The following is a 27908-nucleotide window of genomic DNA, read 5'->3' on the forward strand; positions in this document are numbered from 1 at the left end:
CACATGACAATAATAATCAACTAACCAACCAAACCCACTGTGTGAAGTACTGTGTGCATTGTACAGTGTACCCTCTCCCTGTGCGTGGAGTACAGTGTACCCGCACCCTGTGTATTGTACTATGTATCCTATCTCTGTGTGTGTAGTACTGTGTACACTCTCCCTGTGACTGGAATACTGTGTAGCCCCAGTCCCACCCTGTGTGCATTGTACTGTGGACCCTCAACCTGTGTGTGTACTATATACCCTCTCCCTGCGTGTGTTGTACTATATACCCTCTGTGTTTGCTCAGGTACACTGGGCTCTCTCGGTACAATTAATTTGCTCCCGTTATTTCCACAGGCCCAGGCCGGGATTGTTGGGGAATTGCACTTTAATCTGGTAGTTCGGGGGCTCGACGCCGTGGGTCACGTCTGTGGCCGTGCAGAGTTTGTTTCGTTGCTGAGCCGGCAGCCGGTCCAGCCCAGTTCCTGCGCCCACTTGCCCTGGCCCAGCACCTTCAGTCTGCTGTTGTCAAACCGCCAGAAAGTCTCGTCTTTGAAGAAATAGGTCTGCTTGGCGTTCCAGCTGACGACCCCATTGATGCCGACAGGGATCCCTTTCCAGTCACTGAGGGTGCGCGGGTAATACTGCTCCACCTGCATCGTCTCCTCGTTCAGGACAAAGTACTTGGACCCTTTGAAAATCACTAGGTGACCCAGCGGGGGGAAGTAGAAGGCAGCGTCCGGGTGTCGAGGGAGCCCCATCTTCTTAACCTTCATGGGGTAACCGATGTCCAGCTGGCTGTCTGTGTATCTCCAGCAACGGCCTCCTGTTCATCACACAACGGGGAAGTATTGTTAAATGTAAGAAATAGGAACTGCAGATGCTGGTTTATACCAAAGATAGACACAAAATGCTGGAGTAACTCAGCGGGACAGGTAGCATCTCTTGAGAGAAGGAATGGGTGACTTTGGGGGACGAGACCCTTCTTTAACCTGTTCATCCCTCCAGCAAACAGCAGATGGCGATGTTGGACAAGAGTTCGAAGGTAGACAAAACTGCTAGCGAAACTCAGCGAGTGAGGCAGCATCTCTGGAGAGAAGGAATAGGCAACGTTTCGGGTCTCTGTTCCTCCTCTCCAGAGATGCCACCTCACCCGCTGTTTCTCCAGCATTTTTGTCTACCTTCGATTTTTCCAGTATCTGTAGTTCTTTCTTAGACAAGAGTTCACTCTTTTTCTGTCCCTCTCGTAAACTGTGCTATGCAACAGGATGTACCTGACCAGTTCTTTTTTAGTGGGTAAAAATAAGTGCCAGTATGCCTGCAACAGTTCACCCGACAATATTGGCTGCTGTACAGCAATCTAATGTTAAACTTTTTAAGAGGTGCCGGGACACTTTATGGGCACATACCACCACAAAATTAAAGCACTGGACTTATAGAGTCATACAGCAAAGAAACAGGCCCTTCAGCAGAACCTGGCCCTTTGACCCAAACTACAGATGAACTATACACTCTCCAGGGCCTCTTTTCAACTTTACAGGAAATGTCTCTCTTGAGATTTTCATTGGCATGCGATAGAAGATCAGACTTATTGCAATAAAGACTGAACATGCCAGAAGCACTCAGCAGGCCAGGCAGCATCTGTAGAGGGAGAAGCAGATGCAGAGGTCTTCCACCGGCAATAGTAACTCTGTTTCTCTTCCTGCAGAGTTTTTCAAAGTTTTCTTTCAGATTTGCAGCGTCGGCAGTTTTTGATTTTTGACCTTGTACCAATTCCCAATAATCACCCCTTATGTTTTATGGTGTAGAGATATTGCATGGAAACAGGCTTCTGAGCCTCACCATCTCCTTGCCACCCTTTCTCACCTCCCATATTCAGCGTAAACTTGCCTCCGGCCAATTAGTCAACTGATCCAATATAATCTAACACGGTAAGGCATCAAATATTGTCCTGAATCAAGCAATCTCTTGTCAGTCCTTGTCCCACCCCTTACCCTCACCTCTCTCCCCAGCCATTTCCCCTCTATTCCATTAGTCTGAAAAATGGTCCCGACCCAAAATATTGTCCGTCTCTCTCTCCAAATGCTGCCTGACCTGCTGAGCTCCTGCAGTACTTTGTTTTTTGCTCAAAATTGCAGCACCTGCAATCTTTAAACATTACGTTGCTGCTTTCCCATATGTCTTTCTCATATCCCACTACACCCACCTCCGGAAAGTTTACACTTTATTAAACTCCATGAGGTCCAGAGGGAACAAATCACATCGGTGCCTCAGCACGGTTTTAAAGTTTTAAGTGGGTTGCCTGATTAATGCGGTATTCCTAATGTATGCGTGAAATAAGGATTTGCATGTAGATTAACCCAAGTTCTCTCCTTCATTTCTCCCAAGACCCCCTTTTGACCTTGTCCTGATCTGCGATGTCCAACTTGATGTAATGTTGTCACAAGGACCTACGTAGATGGCATGTGTCCACAAGCAATTGGAAGGTGAGGAGCAGGGAAGTCACACACACAGTTGCACAACCTGGGGGGTGGGAGGTGTGGGGAGGGCTGCAGCTCAGTGTACTTCCTCATCCTGACTAATTTCATTGGTGGCACGGTGATGCAGGGGCAGAGTGGCTACCTTACAACGCCAGAGACCTGGGTTCGATCCAGACTATGGGTACAGTCTATATGGAGATTGTACGTTCTCCCTGTGACCTGCATGGACTTACCCCGGGTGCTACGGTTTCCTCCCACACTCCAGAGATGTACATGTTTGTAGGTTAATTGGCTTCGATAAACGTAAATTGTCCCTAGTGTATGTGTAGGATACAGGGATGTATCAGTGTGCAGGGATCGCTGGTCAGTGCAGACTCGGTGGGCCGAAGGGCCTGTTTCCACGCTGTATCTAAACTAAAATAATTCAGCACAGGCCAGTGACTGAGCTGTTCCTGGCATGTTATGTCAATATCAGGACAGGCAGTGCATCAGTGGTGCAGGGCTATGCAGCGCTGATGCCTCCAGAGACACGGGTTCAATCATGACCACGGCTGTCATCAGTGTGGAGTTTGCACGTTCTTCCTGTGACCATGGGGGTCTCCTCCCACACACCAGAGATGTGCGTGCCAGCGGGTTAATTGGTCACTATATATCACCCCCAGTGTGTAGGGTGGGAGAATTAGAGGAGATGATTGCAAGAGAGGAAGGGGATGGGATTGATGGCATTGTTCTAGAAACTGGCATTGACCCGATGGACAAAATGCCCCCTCCCTGTATGCGTAGTAAGAGAAAATGAAATGAGTTGAGCTAGTACTGATACTGAATACTGACAATTCAACGCTAGCAATCCCAAGCATGCATCGGACCCATCAGCCTCCTTGGGATGATTACACTCTGGTTCCACACTGACCCACGAGGCCAACATGGCACCAGCAGACTCATCCACAGATGGGCAGTGGGAGGCTGAGAGGCTGGTGGGTGGATTGTGAGCTGTTGTGCTCCTTCCACCACTTACACAGGGCCCCAGGAGCTCCTGAACCCGGGCCAGAGATTGCCAGGACTAATGGCTTCTCCACACATTTAATTAGCGAGACATAATCTGGGAATGATTGGAAAAGCATTCAGTTCATTGCATTTCCAGATGGTGATGAGGTGAAGTGAGAGAGAGGGATTTGGTTTACAATCACTGATTCTGCAGAGGGTTGATGATTACGTTACATAGAAGAGTAATCAGAAAATGCTACTTCTTTGCAGTTTGACAACTTAAATCCAGTTTTAAAATAGGGGAATAAGGAGCTGTGGCCAGGAGGGGTAACATCCGGGGAGGTCCGTGGGGAGCTGGAGAGGCAACATGAGTAGCGTGTGAGGGCACAGCTGCAGATAGAGGAGGAAGAGGAAGAAGAGGAGGGGGAACTAGGAGGTGGCAATGAGGAGGAGGGGAGGAGGAGGGGGGGGGGAGGGGGAAGGGGGAAAGATGGTGGGCAACACGGTGACGAAGTGGCAGAGTTGCTGCCTTACAACGCCAGGGACATGGGTCCCATCCTGACTAGGGGTGCTTGTCTGTACGGAGTTTGTACGTTCTCCCCGTGACCTGCGTGGGTTTTCTCCGAGACCTTCGGCTTCCTCCCACACTCCAAAGACGTACAGGTTTGTAGGTTAATTGGCTTAGTAAAACTATAAATTATCCCTAGTGTGTGTAAGATAGTGTAAGTGTGCAGGGATCGCTGGTCGGTACGGACTCGGTGGGCCGAAGGGCCTGTTTCCGCATTACGTCTCTAAACTAAACTAAACATAAACTAAACATGGATTTTCTCCGGGTGCTTCAGTTTCCTTCTACATTCCAAAGACGTACAGATTTGTAGGTTAATTGGCTTCTGTAAAGTGTAAATTGTCCCTGGTATGTAGGATAGTGCTGGTGTAGGGAGTGATCGCTGGCCGGCGCAGGCTCGGTGGGCTGAAGGGCCTGTTTCAGCGCTGTATCTCTCAAGTCTGAAGTCTAAAGTTAGTCACAAAAAGCTGGAGTAACTCAGTGGGACAGGCAGCATCTCTGGAGAGAAGGAATGGGAGACGATTCGGGTCGAAACCCTTCTTCAGACTGGTTAGGTATAAGGGAAACGACAGATATAGACAGTGATGTAGAGAGATAAAGAGCAATGAATGAAAGATATGCAAAAAAGTTATGATGACAAAGGAAACAGGCCATTGTTAGTTGTTTGTTGGGTGAAAACGAGAAGCTAGTGTGACTTGGGTGGGGGAGAGATAGAGAGAGAGGGGATGCCAGGGTTACTTGAAGTTAGAGAAATCAATATTCATACCACTGGGCTGTAATTTGCATTTAGCTTCACTCTGACAATGGAAGAGACCTAGGACAGTAAGGTCTGTGTGGGAATGGGAAGGAGAATTAAAGTGTTTAGCAACCGGGAGATCGGGTAGGTTCAGGCGGACTGAGCGAAGGTGTTCAGCATAACGATCGCCCAGTCTGCATTTGGTCGTGGTTGGGAACATGTATCCCTGCTGTAGAAACCAATTGGGAGAGACTGAGAGAGAAGCCAGGGAGCTGTCTGGACGGTACACAAAATTGCTGGAGGAACTCAGCGGGTGCAGCAGCATCTATGGAGCGAAGGAAATAGGCGACGTTTCGGGCCGAAACCCTTCTTCAGACCCCGAAACGTCGCCTATTTCCTTTGCTCCATAGATGCTGCTGCACCCGCTGAGTTCCTCCAGCAATTTTGTGTACCTTCGATATTCCAGCATCTGCAGTTCCCTTTTGAACACAACGAGCTGTCTGGACACTTGCCGCTCCCACTGGTGTTGGCCTGACCTCTCCCTACATCCCAAACATCACCTCATGTAGAGTTGACTGTCACAGACTGAACTGACATCTGTCGTTACCTCTGAAAAAGTAGAACTTCCCTTCCTTCTCTGACATTGTGGGCTGTGGAATAGAACAGTCATGCCACTTTTAATTTAAAAAGGCCAAGTGGCAAAATCTGGCCCTTGCACTGCAGTTGGGACTGAAAGGTGACGCCAACATGGCACCTATTGCACATTGTTTCAGTGGGCTGTTCTGTACATACTGCACTAACTAGGGTGATTGTGCTTATGTACGGGGAAAGTCTTGCTGATCTGTATGCAAAAAATGTATTTCACTGTAGCTGGTAGGTGTGACAATAAAGAAACCATTGACCAGACTGAACTGGCATCCTGTTACCTCTAAAAAAGTAGAACTTCCCTTCCTTCTCCGACACTGCGGCTGCCTCGACAGCAGCCGGGAGCTGGGGCCAGCTCTTCTGCAGTGACAGCGGTCCCCTGATGGTGCCGTCCCTCGAGAGCTTCCAGTAGTCAGCACCCCGGAATATGTAGATCATTTGTTTTAGATCTGACGAAGCGGAATGAGAAAGGCACAGTCAGATTGTTATCCCACCGAGAAGTCTCAAAATGCTTGCAGTTTGCAAAGAGCCAGAACCAGTGGTCTTAAAATAAAGAGACCTCCACCTCTGGATGGAGCTGAGGACACAGTTCTTCCACAGAGGGTGGTGAATTTAGGCCAGCACAGTAGGCAGCAACAGTAGAGTTGCTGCCTTTACAGCACCACAGACCCGGATTCGATCCTGACTACGGGTGCTGTCTGTATGGAGTTTGTACGTTCTCCCTATGACCGTGTGGGCTTTCTCTGGGTGCTCCGGTTTTCTCCCACACTGCAGAAACGTGCAGGTTTGTAGGTTAATTGGCATTGGTATGTTGCAACATTGTCCCTAGCATGTGTCGGTTAGTGTCCCTAGTGTGTGTGTGTGTGTGTGTGTGTGTGTGTGTGTGTGTGTGTGTGTGTGTGTGTGTGTGTGTGTGTGTGTGTGTGTGTGTGTGTGTGTGTGACAGTGTGTGCATGGAGAGGGGCGAGTGAGAAATCATTGCTTAGCTCCTAATTAAACATGTGCCGTACCCCGTGTCCTCTTCACAGCTGCTGCCTGACCTGGTGACTGGTGACAGCCCTCTGTCTTTGTTGTAGTTAGACAGGAAAAAAAGACCCAAATTGCCCACTGAACTAGTCCCATTTGCCTGCATTTGGCCCGTATTCCTTTAAACCTTTCCTAACCTTGAACTTGTCCAAATGTATTCTCAGTGCTGTAATTGTACTGGCTACTCGTTCGATATACTCACCACCCTCTGTACCACCTTGAACCTGGTTATTCCCTCTTCTCCTTCTCTTCTCCCATTGCAAAGAATATACAAAAGCTTGAAAGCACGTACTACCAGATTCAGGAACAGCTTCTTCCTTACTGTTGTCAGGCAACTGAACGGTCTTCTCATAAACTAAGGGTGTAGTCCCAATCTTCCAATCTACCCCATTGTGGCCCTTGCATTTTTTTTTTAAATCTCCAGTTTCACTGTAACTGAAACACTATAACACAGTATTCTGCACTCTAGTACTATCTCCTTTGCACTACCATGTATTTGTATTTGGCTTGATGGTATAGATTGTTCCGCATGTATAATATGATCTGGCTGGATAGTATGTAAAGTCTTCCACTCTGTCTTGGTCCACGTGACAATAATAAACCAATGCCAATACCCTTTGTGTGAAAAACGTGCCCCTCGGGTCACCTTTAAATTACAATAAATCCAAGCACTCCCACGTAAAGGTTTCAGAGGGGGGAGGACTTTCGCTGATATTCAGGGTACAGTCAAGAGGTTGTGAGGAGCGGAGTTGTCACCAGGGGTGGGCAGCAGGTTGGAGGTAAACCCTTACCCTTGGTCAGGGTGTCGAAGTGGGTGCGGCAGTAGGAGGGCTGCAGGCGGCCATGAGGAGGGTCCCCGAGCTCGGTGTGCTCCGCGGGGTTCTGGAAGGAAGTCAGCAGGTCCGCCAGCAGCTGCATTCCCGACTGGTGGAGCGGCCTCCCTGGAAGGGAGAGAACAAAGACATGGTGAGCGATCTCCCTCCAGGCCAGAGCCTGGAGCTCTCCAGCCCGCGTACAGAGGCAGTAGCTGGAACAGCTCACCCCCCACGCTGCCCAACAAGATAGCCGAGCATTGACAATGAAGGAGAACAGTTCTAAATCATCTGGCATCTGAAACCTGGGGTGCCACAGGTATCTTAGATAATACATTGCATTCCTCACACTGCCCTTGTTGCCACTTCCCACCAACACCCCAGTTTGTTCTGAGAGTGTTGGGCATATGGCGTGATTGCCTTTCAAAACCCTCGAGGAGTTCCCTTAAGATCATGTAGGAAGGAACTGCAGATGCTGGTTTACACCAAAGAAAGACACATAATGCTGGAGTAACTCTGCATGACAGGCAGCTTCTCCCACCTGTCCCGCTGAGTCACTCCAGAATTTTATGTCTACCTTTAATAGAGTCATACAGCTTGACTCCAGACATCCAGTCTGCACCATCCATCAAGCATATTTATCTTAGGCTGCTCCCATATTAATCTTCCCTTATTCCCATTAACCTCCCCCCCCCCTCCTCACCAAGATTCTATGACTCACCAGGGGGCAAATCACCATGGTTGTTTAACCTATCAGTCTTCATGTCTTTGGGAGGTGGGAGGAAACTGGGAAACCCAGGCCAAACCCATGCAGTCACAAGGAGAATGTGCACACAGGCAGCTCCTGAGGTCGGATTGAACCTGGGTCACTCAGGATATCCAAACCAAATATTGTGATTGAGCAGAAGTCCAGAGGATGGGACAATACACATTGCCAGCATGGCCCAATGTAGGAACAGTGCGACCATGGGTTGGACCCTTTGATCTCGGTCCTTCCGAAGTGTCCTGGTGATGCAGAACTCATTGTTGTGAGCACAGATTCAGGCACTCACATCAATGCACAGAGGTCATCGACCTAGGGAATTGTCGAGGGGGGGGGAGGGGGGGGGGAGAGAGGGGGAACTCACAAATTCAACAAATTGGATTTCATCTACACTATCCTAAAACTTCTAAATCATGACGTTCCTCAAAACATCACTATGCGCCTGAAGTTACTCGATTGACTAGTCATAAACAGAAAATGCTAAAATACGCAGCGGGTCAGGCAGCATCTGTGGAGAAGGTCTCTGCCTTCAAATGTGGAGAGTTTTATGGAAGAGCTACCATTCGAACAATGAACCTGGTACTTGCAGCACCAGCTCTGCCCACCACTTTATTTATGACTAACTATTTCTAAAGGTCATGTACTCTGAATGAGATTGCTGAAACTTCTCTGTGTGGTTTGGGAATGTGACCTGCCCCACTCCCCTCCCTTTCCTGATTTTTTTTTAACAGCCTCATAACTCTCGGCAAACATCTGTTTTCTCAGGGAAGTTTAGATTGCAGTTAACAATATATCTCTCTCCATCTGTGCATTACTGCAAATGATCAGTGTCAGCAGTGAATGGAATAAATTAGTATCAAGGCTGACTTTTGGTTATAGATAAATCATGACACTTGGTGGATCTCAGTTATGTTGTCATATTTTAAATTGCCCAAGGGGTGATCTTGGATTTCAGTCTGATGGCTGCTATATAACGTTACCAAAGATTCAGCTGGCAATGTGTTTATGCATCGCACACAGACTTTCACACTTAAATTACAATGGTTTCATATCAGTGTACAAGAGGAAAATTGTGAGAGGCAAGCTTACATTTTTATTGGTATAAAATGTTAATCTGCAACTGAGCTAAGTTTGAAAACAGTGCTTGCAAGTGAAGTATTGAGGAAGTGAGAAAAGGAGAGGGAGACACAGAGAGAAATGTTGAAGGGGAGAGAGAAAAAGAGGGAAATTGGGAAAGGGAGAAAAAGAAAGAGGAAACGAGAGATGGAGAGGGGAAAGAAAGGGAGAAGGAAAATAGGAGAGAGAAATTGAGAGGGAGAGAAAAAGGGAGAGAGAAAAGGAGTGTGAGAGAAATGAACAGGAGAGAGAAAAAGAGAGGGAAAGAAAGAGAGATAGAGACGGGGAGAGAGGAAAGGAGAGTGGGAGATGGAGAGAAGAGGAAGAGACAGAAAGAACGAGAAAGATTTTCACAAATACTAATAGGGTGATTGAGTGATGAAACAAGATATAGATTCCTGGAGTCATAGGGTCATATAACGCGGAAACAGGCCCTTCAGCCCAGCATGCCCATGCCGACCAGGATGTCCCATCTACATTAGTCCCACCTGCTCGCATTTGGGCCCCATCACACTAAGCCTTTCCTATCCATGCACCTGTAGAAAAGTAAAAAAGTTAGTACAAAAGTAAAAACATGGAAAGGAGATGCAAAGGAGAAGAGGATAAAATGTATACACTAAGGTGGAGGAAATAGCATAAAGTGACACCAAAGAGGAACAGGAATTCACATTGGGAGAAAGTGAGGCACATAGCAAGATGCATAGAGATGCAACAGAAACCTCTCCAAAAAAGAGAGCAACAGGAAGTTCTTACATATAGATTGAGTGGAAGGTTTACGATACGATATGATACAATACGATACGATAGGAATTCTCTGCCATGGAAGGTAGTTGAGGCCAGTTCATTGGCTATATTTAAGAGGGAGTTAGATGTGGCCCTTGTGGCTAAAGGGATCAGGGGGTATGGAGAGAAGGCAGGTACAGGATACTGAGTTGGATGATCAGCCATAATCATATTGAATGGCGGTGCAGGCTCGAAGGGCCGAATGGCCTATTCCTGCACCTATTTTCTATGTTTCTAACTTCATTTATTCCAAGAGGAAAATTAATCTGCCAACAGTCATAAAACACAAGATATATGAAATTCAATTGAAGTGATGAGTGGAAAGGATTGGGGATGTGCAAAATTAGTTTTGTTTAGTCTATTGCTGTATGCTGTATGTACAGGCAAATATCCTCTTGCGTAAATTTGGTGCGTGTGCAGATGTGGTGAAGATGTCGCTATTTAGAGCATACTGCACACCACTCTACACTGCGCACCTGTGGTCGAACTATTTAAAGACAAGTATGCAGAGACTAAAGGTGGCATATAACGATGCCATGAGAACACTGCTAAGGCAACCTAGATGGTGTAGTGCCAGTAATATGTTTGTGGCTGCAGGAGTCAGTACTTTAGAAGCTATCCTAAGACACCACATGTATAAATTCATTTGCAGGATAAATGACTCTAAAAATGTGCTTATTGTGGCCTTGACAAACATAAGGTTTAGCACTACACACTACGAATCCCAGTTGTGGAGACACTGGTATCGTTGTCTCGTTGTAGGACATTGATCATCTTTTAATCTGGATTTTTAACTTAAGTATTGTGGGTTTTTGTTAAATATAAATTATGATGTTTTTATGTGATATACCATGATTTTATATATATTTATGATATTTGATATGCAATGCATTTTTTATGTAATGTTGCCCCTTGTCTGGACCTTGAGTCCGTAATAAAGTGTATTATTATTATTATTATTATTATTATTAGTTCAGTTTAGTTTATTGTCACGTGTACCAAGGTACAGTGAAAAGCTTTTGTTGCGTGCTAACTAGTCAGCAGAAAGACAATACATGATTAGATTGGATAGATAATGGCTAGATTAGATAATGGCTAGATTAGATAATGGCTGATTAATTTGCAGAGACTGCAGGCAAAAGCAAGGGACAGTCCGTCTCTGCAAAAGACGATGTGCTGGACAAGGAACCCAGCCAGCGGCATGAATGGCAATTAGCGCTCATCACCACAGAGCCTGTATTGGAGAACATTCAGTGTGGTGCAGTGTAATATTTTTGTTCACAACTGTTTATCCAAACTCTCAATGAACCAGCCCGCACTGCTGTCCCCAGGCCTGTTCGGGTAATGGTGATTGTGCTGTGTTAACAATAACAACCCAATCCCCACAGCACCAGGCCAAAGCGAAAGCAGCCGACAGGCGCCACCCTGGTCCTGATCCCCCCAGCCTCCCAGCAGACTGCATCAGTCATGCTACGCAAGGCCTCGCATTTCTAAGTTGGGTGTTTATGGTTTGGCTCTTACTAATTAACACTGCTAAAACCTTCTCCAAATGCTGGAGGTCATTGTTTTTTAATCTCTTCAATCACCTCGAGTTGCAATGGTTTTTTTCCTCCACTCAAGGTCCCTCGGACTTTGCAGTGAAGGGTGGAAATCTGATGGAGAATCAGTGGCTCTCAGTAAGTGCAGGATTGCATAGTGAGATCACACAGTAGATGAAGGTGGGAACAAAGGGGAAGGACAGCCCATCAGATCTCATTGGAGCCCTCGTAATCCCACCCCCCCCCCCCCCCCAAACCTCCTGCATTGTGAGACAAATACAGACAGCCCCTGGATAACATAGAGGTTCTGTCCCTGAGAACAGTCCGTAAACCGAACTCTCTGTAAATCAGAAACGTTAGTTTTCTGTAGCAACCAGTAGCATACACTTGTTATAGTTCTTTTCATTTCATTGTATAATCCCCATGACATTACCCATAATTAAACTAATGGAATATATAGTGTATCTATTTATTAATGAATGCCACGAAACAATTTATTATTTGTTATTGATATTTCAAGCTTCAGAAATGCTTTAAAAATGTCTGGGAGAATTCGTGCAAGATTGGATTTTTGCAAGTTAACCCAGAAACCTAGAACATAGAACAACACAGCACAGGAAGTACCCACAACGTATTTGCCGAACATGATACCTACTTAAATTAATCCCTTCTGGCTGCACATGTTCCATATCTTTGAATTCTCACCATATTCATGTTCCCTTATATTGTCGGGAGCATTGCACTGGCTTGAATCATATGAGTAAATTTATAAAGGTGTAAAGGGCCACAATGTGACACTTCTATGAGAAAATAAGATCTCTGACAATGCTGTCCTTCCCAAGCACCACATTACAGTGGGGCAGCCTCAAATTGGGAGGCCCAGTGGTGCAGTGGTAGAGTTGCTGCCTTACGCACCAGAGACCTGGGTTCGATCCTGAGTACGGGTGCTGTCAGAATGGAATTTGTACGTCCTCACTCTGACCTCGTGGCCTTTCTCCAGATGCTCCGGTTTCCTCCCACACTTCAAAGATGTGCATGGTTTTAGGTTAATTGGCTTCTGTAATTTACCTCTAGTGTATAGCATAGAACTAGTGTACAGGTAATCTATGGTCAGCGTAGACCCGTTGGGCTGAAGGGCCTGTTTCCATGCTATATCTTTAAACTTAACAACATTTGTCCTCAACTCTTTGGAGTGAGATGTAAACACACAACCTTCCAGTTCAGAGAAAAAAGTGCTACCCCTGAACCACAGCAGACTGAGTTTCGGGCTGCACAGTTTCGGGCTGGGCTGACTGTGTTCCTGTGAGAAATGCCTGGCATCCTACCAACACTCCAAGCAGTTGAGCAATGGGAAATTCAGCGCGCGGAGATTTGCATCGAAGCATTTCCGAGCAAAGTAGGCCGTCTCCGGAGGGTTGCAAATAGATGGCTTGATGAAGGAATGAGAATATGAATGAACAGCTTTACTTTAGCCCCTGCTCCTATCCGCTCCAATTTCTTTTAGGAAGCTATTGCATGGCGCCTGCGGTGACAGGGAATAGCATTGGACTTTGTGAACTCGCAGCACTGGGCGGCCTTATCAGGAGCCCAGTCTAATCTGACATCTCACTCAGCAGTACATGAAGCAATTTTACTAATCTGCCGGTATTTGACCGAGGCTAGGAATTCCTGAAGAGACAGTAGCCCATTCACAGTGTCCAATCCAGTTGGTGCCTTCCGCAAATTTTGTTGGAAATGTTCCACTTTGGCACACACGTGGAGAATGCAAGTCAGGAGATTGTATCCCCTAGTGTCCGACTCACCCACAAGCTCCAACAACCCACAGGCTGGAGATCATGGTATGTTGCAGCCTGATCCTCTGTTAATGTGATCCTCTCTCTTGCCCTAATGCCTGGTCCTGGCCAACTGAAGGGTCTGTGATGGTGGTTCAAAGTTGCGGAGAATTGGTCTCACCAATGCCATTGTTTAGTTTCTCCATCCCAGGTGGTCTACAATTCACAGGGATATTACCAGGCCTGGAATGTTGAGGTTATAAGGAGAAGCTAGACTGGCTGTGTCTTTTCTCCCTGGAATGTAGGAAGTTAAGGGCTGACCTTAGAGGTGTATATACAATTAGGAGAGGGTAAGATAAGGTGAATAGCCACAGTCTTTTCCCCAAGGAAGATGTAGGTTTAAGGTGAAAAATGAAAGTATTTTTCTGGACCCTGAGGGACAACTTTTTCATACAGAGGGTGGTAGGTGTACGGAATGAGCTAGCAGGGAAAGTGGTAGAGGCGGGTACAATTACACCATTTAAAAGACACTTGGACAGATACATAGATAGGAAAGATTTGGCCCTATTTGGCTGCACATGGCTCACATCTCTTCATGTGGGCCATGTGCAGACAAGTAGGACCAACTCAGTTAGGCATTTACAAGTTAGGCCGAAGGGCCTGTTCCTGTAATGTATTCATTGACTCTGTCCCCATCAACATACATAGTTGCCGCTGGGGTGGGGAATGAAAGAGATGAAAATGTTTTGAGAGCTGGCATAGGTTTGATGGGCCAAATGGCTTTCTTCTACTTCCAAAGGAAATTGAAAATTCTTGTCTCATTCTCCATTTTCTTGGCATGGCTCCTCCTACAATTTCCCTCCAAATTTTTATGAGCTACAAATTTGTCTTCCTAGATCTCCTTCCTTTCCCTCGTGTTAAATGTAGGGCCTCAGTTCAACCCCACCCATTCTTTTGTGACTGTGTATGGTTGGGCAATGTTCACCTGTTCAGTCTAAAGTTTGCCTTCTTGACTTGCCTTAACTCTTTCCTACACTTCATGATCATACAGATCCTTCGTCAATGATTTTTTGACCTATATCTTGCTGCTGTCCATGAATGCAGGTGAACTATTTCTCTGCCTCCTACGGGGAGGGTTTTTGCTTCTTATCCATAGGTAGTTCCTCAGGAAAAGGATGATTTGCTTCCATTGGGGCTCTGTGGGTTCTGATGAGACCAATGTATGCAGAGTTATGGCAAGTCACAAAGACATGGTTAGGTGACTGTAGCAAGCTGCAAACTGCAGACTACACAAGCAATGTTCAACAGGTGAGGTTGTCATAAAAGAATGGGAGAGAATGGCAAGAAGAGCTTTGCAAGTCCAAGTGAATGTATGATCTGTGAGGCAATGGGCTTCCTCTGCTGGTCTCTGTGCAGCAGTATAGTCATAGAGTCACACAGTGTGGTACCAGGCCTGTCGGCTCAACTTGCCCACTAGTCTCAACTGTCTGCTTTTGGCCTATATCCCTCAAAACCTACCCTATCCATGGAAGTGTCTAAATGTTTCTTAAACATTGTAATAGTACCTGCCTCAAGTACCTCCTCCGGCAGCTCGTTCCATACACCCACCACCCTTGGATCTCAAGATCCCATTAAGTTTTTTCTCCCTCAGCTTAAACCAATGACTACTGCATGTCCTCTGGTTCTCGATTCCAGGGTGCTTAGGTCCATACCGGGTCCATACCAGATGCTCTTTCTAGTAGGATGTAATATGATCAAGTTCTCAGATACCATACTGAATTTCTACACTTGCAGTAGTCATGGTCCCGAGTGCCCCGGATGTTGGTAGAGATGTTGCACTTTTTACATTGCGGTTTAGAATCTATCCTCAAATCTTAATGATGCAATGAATCATATTAGCAACAGTAGGCAGATGATCTAAATCTCAAGCTTACCATATAGTTTCTGAACGGCCATCTTGTCATCCCAGTTTAGGATAAAGTCCCGGCCTAACTTTTTATAAAACGGAGACATCAATGCGTTTTTGACGGGAGAGTGCTCCAGGCCCAGTGTATGTCCAATTTCATGTGCTGTGACGATGAACAGATTCCTGCCTTTGCCCTGATTAAGGGACCATCTCTCATCATTGTCAAAATGGGCTTCTCCTCTTCGGGGGAAGAAAGCATGTGCCAAGGCTCCACCTGGAACAGACATGGAGAAGCAAGTTCAGCTCAACAGTGGGATTTCCAGAAGCCAAGCATCATCTTCTAATAATAAGTAAGTATGATTTTTTAAAAGTGAACATTGTATAGATTGCTCAATACACGATGTTGTGTGGTCCAAAACCACAATTGCACAGATCCCAGGTGAAACATCAAGCCTTTCATCACTTGCACAATGTAATCACTGGGTCCAGAGACAAATACCACTCATCACCCACATCCCCATCCCTTAAAACTAACATAATTTCCTGAATTGTGCCCAGAGGGTTTCAACTATCCATTCGTCGTTATAATGTTGGAGGTTACTCAGGATTAATTGGGTCTTTCAGAATTGAACCAAGTGTAAGTTGAATAAACGGAAACCTTGATATTTTCACAATGGTGTTAGTGGCTCAACAGCCACTGTCACTGCTTGCAATTAATTTGATTTCTGTGGGAGAATAAATATTGCAAAACTATTCTCGACACAAAATCCGAAGAGTAAACTCAGCGGGTCAGGCAGCATCTCTGGGGAAAAGGGATAGGGGACATTTCGGTTCGAGATCGTTGCAGAGGCTTCGATCGCCGACTGAGGGAGCTTCAATCGCCCCAACTTCGGATGGTTGAATTGCCCCGACCGCGGGAGAAAAGGAGGAGGAAGGTATACGTTTTGCCTTCCATCACAGTGGGGAATTTGAGGTCGCCGAAAACAAGATGGACATGCAGCCTGCATTGGTGGGGACTCGGAGGGAGTGCCGTGAGTGCAGTGATCTCGGTGTTTGCAGGGACATCGCTCCATGAGGAAGGACATCCCGGAGTCTAGTGCGAGTGTGGACGGCTTTCTGACTGTTCAGGTGGACGGGGACTGCAGAGAGAGTGACAGCGGTCGGTACAACTCTGGTCACATCACGGTGAAGGAGCTTGTGTGTGGCCTGGACATTGAACTGATGGCTGTGGGTCTTCGCCTTTGCAGTGTGCCCTGGGGATTCTCACACACCGCTGTGGTGGCTGTTTATGTTTAATCTTTAAGTAGTTTTGTATCTTGTTGCTTTTTTGTATGACTGTATGGTAAATCAAATTTCACTGTACACGTGAAAATAAAGGACCTTTGAACCAGGTGGAGAGATTGAAAAGAGGGAGATGACACTTGCCAGAATCTTCTTTGAGATACGTCCTTTGGCTGATGCAACTTTCACAAATGAGGGATGAAAATTTCACGTGTGTGTTTGGTTAGTTTCCGCCAACATTCCTCTGACATTGTGATAGATGGCTGGGGACACTACCACTGTGTTCAGGTTGTAAACCCCCAGTAGACTTTTGGAGATAGAATGAAGAGCCAAACTAGGTCAAAGTGGACACAGCCTGGGAAAGAATAATTTGAAATGGAAGTTGGTGTGATTAGCTGATTCAGAGTCTTTAAGGGTGACTGTATGTGAAGATTCAAAGATAAAATATTTGGATGTTGGAAGTGAACTAAGGAGTGAAACAAGATTGTGACAGAGAGATCTGGTGGTGGAAAGATGCCACCAGGGGACAATGATTGTTATATATTCTGCTCTTGGTCTGCAGCAAAACCCAGAGCATGAACACTGCAGCTTCAGGAGAAAGCTGCATCAGAAATCAGATCAGTGCGTGACTCCCCACAAGCCTTAAACTCTCAAACCATCGCAGCTCAAGGCTTTAGTACGCATAGAATGGGTTTTCTGTAAAACCGATTGACCCAATACACAGGTTGGCTTTTGGAGTCAACAACCTGTACCATTGCGAAGTCCCGACAGTAATTAATGTTCTGCTGAAGCGGTTTGGACAAAGTGTAGACTAATTATACCCAGCCGGTAGACTTCACCACGGCATGAGGCTTGGCACCTCAGTTACTTCAGATACCAATAGGAGCCATATATCCTTGTGCAACTGGCCAGGACAAACCGGAAGTCATGCTGGGAAAACCCTATGAACAGGGGGGGCATGGTGAAACACAGTGGCTCTTCTCTAAGAAAAGTCACGGTTTGATTGGAAACTTTGCACTCAGAATACCTTCCTAAACCGAAGGGTAAGTTCGCCAATCCCATGCCACCAGAGGGTTTGTGGTGTGCCCGATCACTACCTTCATTTGTCATTTGCTAGAGGCGCAACATTTGCCATCTTTAGTGTTCCAGCACCTTGTCCATGTCAAATGACAATTCATATACCTCAGCCAGGACTCCTACAATTTGTTTTCTCTAGCTTCCCAGAGAATAATTGGTTATATCTGATCAGTCCCAGATATATGTAACTTAAGGAAATGTATCTACTTTCATTCGTCCAAGGAATACAGCGCCTCTTTGACCGTAATACAGACTGTCCACAAGACATCGCCATTAACTTTCACATGTTCCTTGGTCTTTCACAGGGTAAAAACAAAGGAGACTTTGGACTTAGCCCATCTCCTGCGGCTCCACACATTTATGACCATTATGGTTTCTGAGGGGTCTCATAAGATTTAACTAGATCTTAAAAAATCTCACTAGATTCTCCTTATATTTATCTGCTGGAGTTATTGTTTACCCCCTTCCTACCCTCCTGCTTTCCTTCTGAAGTATGCCCCTCAATGCCCACGGAGAAAGGTTTCCAATGTCTACCTTGTACATGCCCCTCATAATTGTGTATGAAGCTATTGCATCCCCCTCCCAGCCTCTTCCTTTCCAAGGAAAATAAATTCAGTCTCTCCTCAGAATGGAAACACTCCACCCCAGGCAACATCCCAGTCAATCTCCTCTGCTCCCTCTCTGATGCCTTGATGTGGCAGCCAGAACCATACACAGTAATCCAGCCCTTGCCTCACCAGTGGTTTTAGTACTTTGGGTTCGGCACCTGAAGGTGGACTGTACTTAAGACTGCATGTTAAATATGAATCTTACGATGAGACAGCAGTCAGCACCTGGTCCATCAAAAGCGTTGCCGATCCCATCATTGTGCTCGCCCTGGTAGAAGGCAAGTCGGATGTCAGCGGGGCCATCCATCACTTCCCGGAAGGTCAATGGCGACGCATTGCTCCACAGCTGAAAGGCCGTTTTCACCGCCAACCGCACTCGGTGTTGCTCCAGGTACCTGGGCCAGTTTATAATCCTGTATGTCAGGTCGTGTTTGTACCACTTCTCTCCTGAAGAGAAGAAAGGAAAGGCAGAGTCAGAGATTACTCAGATCACAAATCCTTCCTGGGATAAATAAGGTTATGTTGTATCGTATCGTATCGTAGCCAGTTGCTTGACTGCACGGGTGACCATTCTAAATACTTCAGAATGTGCATCAGAATTAAATGCCGCCGTTAGCCCATGTGCAGTCCTCTGCCTGAGCTCAGGTTGCCCAACTCTCCGTTAGAGTAACAAATTACTTTTGTAACCTTGGAAAGATGCTGCCAGTTTAAACAGCAGCTCCTACAGGCGATAGTGTGAGAGACATAGAACCACTCTCCCTTTCTTTGCAGCTAGCTGAAGAATTGAATTAGGCTGGAGTAGGGAGGATCTCCCAACTTTTCATTACAAAAGTGCTGTGGAATCTTTTATGTTCACCCTTGAGGACCACACAACTGTAAATTGGCATCTCTTTCCAATGCTGGCGCTTTCAATGATGCAGCACCCCCTTAATATTGCACTTACTCTTCACCTTGGATCATGCATGATGAGGCTTGAGCCCGCGGACGTTATACCAAGCCAATTCTTTATTAGAGTAAACAACAATAATAGCTGCCCATTTACACCTTGGGACACACGTACAATAACCACTTCCACTTCTAAAAAAAATTATAAAAGGACTGGACAAGCTAGAGGCAGGAAAAATGTTCCCAATGTTGGGTGAGTCCAGAACCAGGGGGTAGAGAGGGAGAGAGGGGGCAGAGAGTGAGGGGAGGCAGAGAGGGAGGGGGGACAGAGGGGGAGGGGGGGCAGAGAGGGAGGGGGGGCAGAGAGGGAGGGGGGACAGAGAGGGAGGGGGGGCAGAGAGGGAGGCGGGGCAGAGAGGGAGGGGGAGGACAACTTGTTCTATTTTATCTCATTTGATTGTGCACGCCAGGTTGATTGCATTCGTGGAAACACGTGACGGTTGCAATCTCACACCCCAGTCCCATTGTGATGTCATATGTAAATGAGATCCATTGTGATTGGACGTCTGTAAGATGGCACTGTGACATCATCAATGGAAAGTGCTGCGTCTCCCACTTATAAACAGATCATTTTTTTAAATAAATGATTAAAACTTTAAAAATTTTGGGAATATAGGTTGGAATGCGACGGGAAGATGTTTATCCCATTGAGGGGGAAAATGTGAGTAGCATGGGTGAAAATGGGAAGGGTGAAGCCGAGCGTTTTGGAAGAAGATACAAATTAAGGAGAATAAAAGAAAGTCAACACAACCCTGCACACACACGGAAATTTCGGATGTTGGAACAGAGGGAAGAGTTTTAGTATAATATAGATTTAACAAATATCAACAATCGTTACTAATGCTGACTCGTCTCACAGAGGGAACATCCAGTAGAATCTAGCAAAGAATTTCCTCTTTATAATCAACCAGTGGCTTCAGGTTTGATGGCTATTTGGCTGTGTCAGGTATGATTCTCAATATAGCTATCTTATTGTAAATTCTCTCTCAAGCAGAGGTTATTTCCACGTTGGTTTGTGGTTTCATGAACACCAGACATAATCAGAATGTTATTTTTATTCACATGTGAGACCTGACAATGAGTGCCTGTGCTTTCAAACAAATCATGCATCACAGAAAATATTACCCTCCACTGATAGCTAATTTCTGCAGTGATGATTAGCAGCCTTAGCAATTGGAAACTGGAGGAAGGTTTTCAATTTAAAAAGTAGTTCCATAAAAATCCTCTTACAGAAAATCTTCTCATAGAAAGCCTCAAATTTCTGTCTTCCATCCCAATAATATAAAAGGGAGCCAGGCTGGAATGTGGAAGGAAATAACGGTTGACTGGGCACAAACTATTGAACTCTGGAATGTACAGCAATTTGTGTGAGATAATCAGGAAGTTCGCTTCTGATATGGGAACCGGCAGACACGTTGCATTTCTTGGAAAAGGCAAAAGGACAGCATTTAGTTATTTGCAGAGTTGTAAAGCATGCATCTCTAGCCAATGTTAGTATTAACAAATCATTAAGTGTAGACAGGACTGTTGTGGAACTGCTCCCATTTGCAATAATCACCGTTCCCTCGAAGATAAGGCCTTCTCCGCGCTTTAACTGCAGTCTAAGTAAACAATTAGTTTGTGCAGAAGCGTCAGTGCTGGAAGTAATCGCTTGACTTATATTTCTCCAGATTCCTCGTCAAATTGGAGAGAGTTTGGAATTAGTTTGTAAGTCCTTGCTTGAGCAAACAACATCTTAACTGAGGACGAAAAATGATTACTACTCGAGCAGCTGATGAAGACCATCGATGCAGTGTGTTTGTGAAAATATAAATGCCTCTTAACCTCTTCCTCAAAGGAACATCTCCCCATCTTCTCACTGACCCAGTATCAAATTCCCAATTGTCAACAAAATGGTGCCCTGCATTGATAGGGTGTTAATCCAGTTCATGGTCAATGATCGGCAGTGGCTGAGGAATTACCAACCTTCATTCTACTTTGTTTGGTTTATACAAGGCTCTGTATTAGGACCAGAAGAAGAGTGGGAAGAGTGCCTGCGATTCTGGATAAAGGGAAGAGAGGGGTAAAAGTGTAGATGCTTCATCTTCTTCCATTGTTTTGAGAAGGGGGTGGGTATTTGTGGAGAAAGAGCAATGAACCAGACAGAGTATTGAACTGACCAGTGTGTTGGACTGGTGACGTAGTGGTTAAGTCAAGGTTAACTGTCAGATTCTTGGGCTGATGATCCAGAGTTATGAGTTCAAATCTTACAAAGAGAAATGGGGAATTTATACTCAAGCAATTAAATAAATCAAGATTTTAAAACATGTCTAATCGCCATGAAACTTCTGGATTTTCAAAAATATTTGGTGCACTAGTGTCACTTCAGAATAGGAATTATCCATCGTTACTTGCCTATTGTGACTCTTAATTGTCTTCTCATTCGAGGGTAGATAATAAATTGCCAGGGACATCCTTATCTTGTGAACAAATGCCAATAAAAACAGAATATTCTCTTTGCAATGTTGAATGCAGAGGGGAAAGGATGATGTGTCTCTTGATAATATCATGTTGGAGGAATCATAAATTGACCCACTGAATGTGGATCGGGGATTTATATCCTGGCCTCTGGGAGGGAGAAGATTTGCCGGGATTGTAATGGACTTGGGAGAGACCCAACACACTGTCCATTTCTCTCCACCGATATTACCTGACCCATTGAATTCCTACAGCACTTTGTTTTTTGGTCAAGATTCCTACATCTGAATAGCTGGTACCTCCAAAGAAAATAAAGGGGTTATACAGGATAAAGGCAGGGATGATGTTTCTCCTGGATAACATATCTGGAAACAGAGGTCACACCCTCAAAGTGCCCATCATTTAACTTATTCACTTGCAAGAGGGCTGTGCAAGCTCGTTTACTGGGTATACTCAGGGCAGAGATTGGTGGATATTAAGGGACTCAAGAGACTTTAACCAAGAAGGTTGATCTGAGGTAAATGATCAGGCCTGATCTTAATCTGACAGAGGGGTTTCTACTTTTTTTTTTTAATTTCACGTGTTCTCAATTCAACACATTTACTGCTCAAGATGCCATCTCCTCTTCTTTTAAAAATTCCCATCGAATATAATTCCCCATTACATTAATAATAATAATAATAATAATAATAATAATAATAATACATTTTATTTATGGGCGCCTTTCAAGAGTCTCAAGGACACCTATTAATGAAATGAATCTTGGGCATTATGGGCATAATTCAGGAATTATAAAAATTATTAACACATTGACCTGGGGAGCCAGGCTTTTCAAGAACATTCGAATTGACAATGGAAGCTACACCCCTGAGAAAGACATAGAGGTTAGCAAGTTCAAGGAAGGATGAGTAATGTTATATTTGATGGTAAGAACTACACCATGAGTGAAGAACATTCAGTTAACATAAGGGCCGGAGGGTGTAAGTCGGCCAGCCAGGCAGAAGGACCCTCTCGCTCTTCTTTGGAAACAGCCATGAGGATTCTTAAAGCACAAGAGCAGGTTTGAGAAGACTCTGAACAGATCAAGCCTCTGGTAATTGAGCACTCCCTGTGGGGTGTACTGAAGAATCAAAGTTAGATCATGCACTTAATACCAACAGTACAATTTGAACCCGTTGAGTCAACATTGTATTTCAAAAGGTAATTCCTAGTTCAAAAGATTTTTTTGAGTCACTTTGCTTCAACGAGATGATTGGGAACAATGAGTGCATTCATGTAACTATCTCACTGCCATTGACATCTTCACCATTACGGACAAATGCGTAACATAAGCTCTATATAAATATTTTCTTGACCACATCCATTTGATAATGTCTTTTTACAACAGGATCTTTGGGAATTTTAAGTTAAGAAATCCTTTGATATTGCTATTTTATTGCCAGTAATTACACATATATGATTCAATCAAACAATACCTTCCCAGCACCTCAAAGTTAAAAGAACTAAAGCATTGTCTTGGTCCAAGTACTTACCTCAATATAGTAGAGAAAAACACTCCCTGACTTGCATGTCATTTTATTTACAGTAGAAACAGATAACATTCACTCACTTCAGAACTGCTTCCAAAGGCAAGATTTAGTGATTTGAATGACAAAGGTCATTGAAAGTTTGATCGTGAAAAAGCAAATGACAGGTATAGGCAACTACAATCAAAAGAATCCCTTTGGGAAGATGGAGGATGTAGGAGCGTGCTTAAGAAAAAATTATAAGAGGATAAAAGAGGCCGTAAAATATCCTTAGCAGTTAGATTAAGGAGATTCCCAAGATATTAAATAAGCACACAAGGGACAAGAGGGTAGCAAGAGAAAGAATGGGTCCCTTAGGGACCAAAGCCATTATTTATGTGTGGGATATGTGGACGAGGTTAAATGAATTCTGCTTGTCTTATTGAATGGAAGAGGGGGCTTCTATTTCTAAATTTAGTTAATATGGTTAGTACTCAAGATGCAATCTCCTCCCACTGAGAAATTCTCACTGAATATATTTGCAATAAAATCTTCATTGCTTCAATGAAAAAACTTTTTTATGGACTAACTTCGAGGATTAGAAAATTATTAACACATTGCCCTTGGGAGCCAGGCCTTTGAGTAACATTCAAATTGACGATGTACTGCAGGGTCCGGTGCTGGAACCTTTGCTGTTTGTAATATATATTAACGGCTTGGAGATAAGATTCACAAGTTTGCAGATGACATGAAAATTGGTGGTGGCGTGCTTAGCAAGGAAGATTGTCTAAGGCTACAGCAGGATATGGATCAGATGGAAAGCTGGGCAAAGCATCGGCAGATGGACTTTAATCTCGACAAGTACAAGGTGATGCAATTTGGGAAGTCCATTCAGGCTTGGACATGTACAGTAAATTGTAGAGTGCTAAGGAATGTTGATGAACAGAGAGATCATGGGGTCCAAGTCCATTGTTCCATGTATGTGGCAACAGGTTGAATGGTGGAAAAGGCATGCGGAGGGTTTGGCTTCATAGGTGGAGGCACAGCATATAAGAGTTGGGACATTATATTGCAATTTCACAAAACACTGGTTAGGCCACACTTGGAGTATTGTGTAGGAAGGAAGTGCAGATGCTGGTTTAAAAAGAAGATAGACACAAAATGCTGGAGTAACTCAGCTGGACAGGCAGCATCTCTGGAGAAGGAATGGGTGACGTTGCGGGTCGAGACCCTTCTTCAGACTGATGTCAGGGGAATGGACGGTACAGAGAAAAAAACGTAGTCGGAGACAGTAAGACTGGTCGGAGAACTGGGAAGGGGGAAGGAAACGGAGAGAGAGGGAAACCAATGGCTACTTGAAATTAGATCAGAGACAGTAACACTGGTCGGTGATCTAGTCTGCTCCACTTTGACGAAGAGAGTTCCAGAGACTCATGAGGTTCCGAGAGAAAAGAAAGTCTCATATTTGCCTTAAGATGGCAAGTCCTTATTTTTGAACAGTGACCCATGGTCCTAGATTCTTCCACAAGGGATAACATCCTCTCTAGGGTCACCCTGTCAAGATCCTTCAGCACCTTACCTGATTCAATCATTGGATGTGGTATGATTTATAAGGCCATGGACTAAGAATTGGTTGCTCTCATCAAATTGCAGTGAGCAGGCTAGAAGAAAATAAATCACTTTCCTAGCTGAAACCTTTTTTGTAGATTAAGATATAGCAAAATCTATAAAGGGCGGATGAGCTACTAGCGAGCCAACGGCTACCCACACTTCAGTAGAAGTTGCGATCACTGTCGTACACAGCATTGTAAGGAATGATGATAAAGCAAACACACCAAAATCCTATACTTCCAGCGGCAGAAGTGCGCAGGAACTGGAGGACAGAGATGTATGGTGCGTGCGTCGCCGATCCTGTCGGAAACCAGCACCAAGTCGCTAATGTTTTCAACAACAATGATGATGATGATGAAAATCTAAAACCAATCTTGCCCCTGCATACGTTTCACCAGTAGCCATTACATATCAAGCCTGCAGCTCTGCTGATTTTTCCTTTGTCTGGAGCTGTTATAAGCCCATGTTGTGTAAATTGAGATCCATAATGACATAGGGTAAAACCAACCATTGACTTCCTTGCTCAGTGTGCCTCAGTTCTATCTGCACAGACTGTGAGTGATTTGAAGGACTCCTGATAATTAACAGTGCTGGTAAGGTCAGGAATCATAATTTTTCATGTCTTTACTCACTCCGAAACAATTCCACAGAATGCACCAACGAACCTCGAAAGTAGCTTTCGGCCAAGTTAGATTTCAGTTCTTTATTTCTAAATACCACAGCAAAAAACAAAAATCAAAATTGATCAGTTCCGAGCCCTCAATTGGATTTGCACGGCGAGAATTTTGTGGCAAATGTTCGGGGCTCCCAATTCCCCAAGCTAGGAAATGAACTGCTTACACAGAGATTCCTGCTGCTTCTAATCACTGTCCACAAACATCCTTTCCAAAATTTCCCAGGAATGCTTGGACACCTAGACTCCTGACAGCAATTCCCAAAGCTCCAGAATTAATCAGCTTTGACGGGGTTTTTTTTCAACAATGTTGGTTTTCGTCACTTCCAAGGGTCTGTTCACTCCCTGGGGCCTGACAGCTGCTGAAACAATCTCCTCCAGCCAGTGACACTGGATAGCAGGCAAACAGTGAGGTTCAACCCATACAGTCATAACCAAGGATGGAGGTTACACAGGCCTGGTGCCTCTGCTCCAGGACTCTGGGGACATGAAGCTCTTTGGTCTGCCCGAGCTTTGTTAACCTCCCAGCAGAGCGAGATGTATGTCGGGGAATGTTGCCGACTGGCCCACTGCAGACTGCATGAGTACAGTACGTGCTGAGGGACGCTCTGAAGCTTGGTGCAGCCAACGCCAAGGATCTGTGGGGGAGGGCGACAGTCTAGGGTCCCTCCGCTGCTGGACATGGGGGGCAGAGTGTGGTGGAGACGCCCCTCAAAATAAGAGAATGGATTTCACACCACACGAGTAGCAAGGGTGTGGGGTAAAATTGCGATTTTCAAGATAGTTAGATTTAGCTCTTAGGGCTAAGGGAATCAAGGGATATGTGGAAAAAGCCGGAACGGGGTACTGATTTTGGATGATCAGCCATGATCATATTGAATAGCGGTGCTGGCTCAAAGGGCCAAATGGCCTACGCCTGCGCCTATTTTCTATGTTACTAGATAAGGTGGTATTATAAATAAAATTGAAAACACATGAAATAGGTCAGGCAGCGTCTGCAGTGAGAGAAGCAGAGCTAATAAAGTTCTGCAGTCTCTTGTGGTACCTGGCTCTTTTGAATAGAACGTTGTTGTTAACCGGGAAAGGTGGATCCTTCCCTTGGAATTTTTTTTTTTTGGTGGAATATATCCACTCTGTGAATTCAAAAAGGTCCCTTTAAATGTCTCCCACTGGATTTCTACTTAACAATCCCTTAACCACATTTTTAGCTCACTCTACATTCACGCCCCAATAATCGACTTTATTTACGTTTAAATTACTAACCCCGAGTCCATTCTCTCCCCCCCCCCTCCCCTCCCCCCTCAAACTGAATGTCACACTCAATCATATAAAGATCACTTCTACATGATGTGGCCATTAATTATTGTACAGCCTGTTCCCCAGCTGGCTCCAAAACATGTTCTTCTGAGAAATCACCCTGAAACTCGTCCAAACGTTCTCTGCCAAGCCAATGTCCCCAGTCTACATGTAGATTAAAAATCCCCCATGATTATTGCCTTATCTCCTGGCAAGCTCCCACTAAGTTTTTCTTATATACTCTGTTTTACCACATGGTAACTGCTCAACAGCTAATATACTTCCATTTGTGACTTTTCAAGTTTTTTTTTTTTTTAAGCATTACCCAAACCACCTTTACATCCTGGTTCCCCAAACTTAGATTTTCCTTCTCCATTGCTCTAAGACAGTCATTATTAACATATCCACATATTTGAATCCATAGTTTATGCTCAACTAATAAAAAGTATTCGTAAGCCTTTATCCAGTTAATGCTTCTAAGGATCTGTGAACGTACACGCCAAGGTCCCATAGCTTCTTCACATCCCTCAACATCTTGCCATATATTGTCTATTCTCTTGCACTATTGGAGCTCCCAAAATGCATTCCCTTACACTTCTCTGGATTAAATTCCTTTTGCTACTCAACAGACCAAACCGTCCCTACTTTCCTGCAGTCAACAGCCTTCCTCCTGACTGTCAACCACAAAATCAACATTCATATAATTTGCCAAAATGTTCATCGTGCCCCTTAACAATTAGGGCTGAATCATTAATATATATTAAAAACAACAAGGTGACAGAGTGCTGACTGACCTCTCTGTACCCCACCGACAACATCTAAAATACTTAGGAATAATTGTCCTATGACCCAGTCTTGGAACTAATTTGCCACACTCTTTTTTAGGCAAGGTCTTTCACATGACATTGAGGGGCATGTACCAGGAGCACACCAAAGCCCAGTCAATGGTAGAAAGAGATCTCTCAAAAGTACCCTTTTCCCGCATATGTGATAATATATCGGTGGCATAGCAGAAATATTAGATCAATTCAGCATGCCAAGAATGACCAGCGAGTATAAACTATTGACTCTGCATGGTGCTGCGAGGATGTAAAATTCCATATCTCTTCAAATATTTTTGTAACAGGTTCTGCATTCTTTTGGTGATTAGTTCCCAAAGCAAGCCACGGGCAAACACGGCCATCTTTCAACATCCAACACCTCCGCTGCAGAAGAGCAAACAGTCCTGTCAGAAGCCTAAATTAAAACATGGTGCAATAGCCAAAATCTCTTATTCTCGAGGGTTAGGAACTTATCCTTCAACATGTACACTCATCTGTGTTGACTGACTGTCAATCTGGTACT

The 27908-nt window shown here is 44.8% G+C and overlaps 1 protein-coding gene across 1 annotated transcript in view; it reads right to left on the reverse strand.

The window, feature by feature from the left end:
• Positions 1 to 355: 355 nt before the first annotated feature.
• mmp28 (matrix metallopeptidase 28) overlaps positions 356 to 27908 on the reverse strand; it is a 62143-nt gene continuing 34590 nt past the window's right edge. Inside the window, exons 4-8 of the mRNA XM_033045975.1 lie at positions 18303 to 18524; positions 15140 to 15385; positions 7213 to 7362; positions 5677 to 5844; positions 356 to 811 (exon numbers count right to left, since the gene is read on the reverse strand). Coding sequence (XP_032901866.1) covers positions 408 to 811; positions 5677 to 5844; positions 7213 to 7362; positions 15140 to 15385; positions 18303 to 18524 — 1190 coding nt within the window. The 3' untranslated portion in view covers positions 356 to 407. The remainder of the gene's footprint in view (positions 812 to 5676; positions 5845 to 7212; positions 7363 to 15139; positions 15386 to 18302; positions 18525 to 27908) is intronic.

Source organism: Amblyraja radiata, chromosome 28 (assembly GCF_010909765.2).
Source record: "Amblyraja radiata isolate CabotCenter1 chromosome 28, sAmbRad1.1.pri, whole genome shotgun sequence".
Classification (NCBI taxonomy): Eukaryota; Metazoa; Chordata; class Chondrichthyes; order Rajiformes; family Rajidae; genus Amblyraja; species Amblyraja radiata.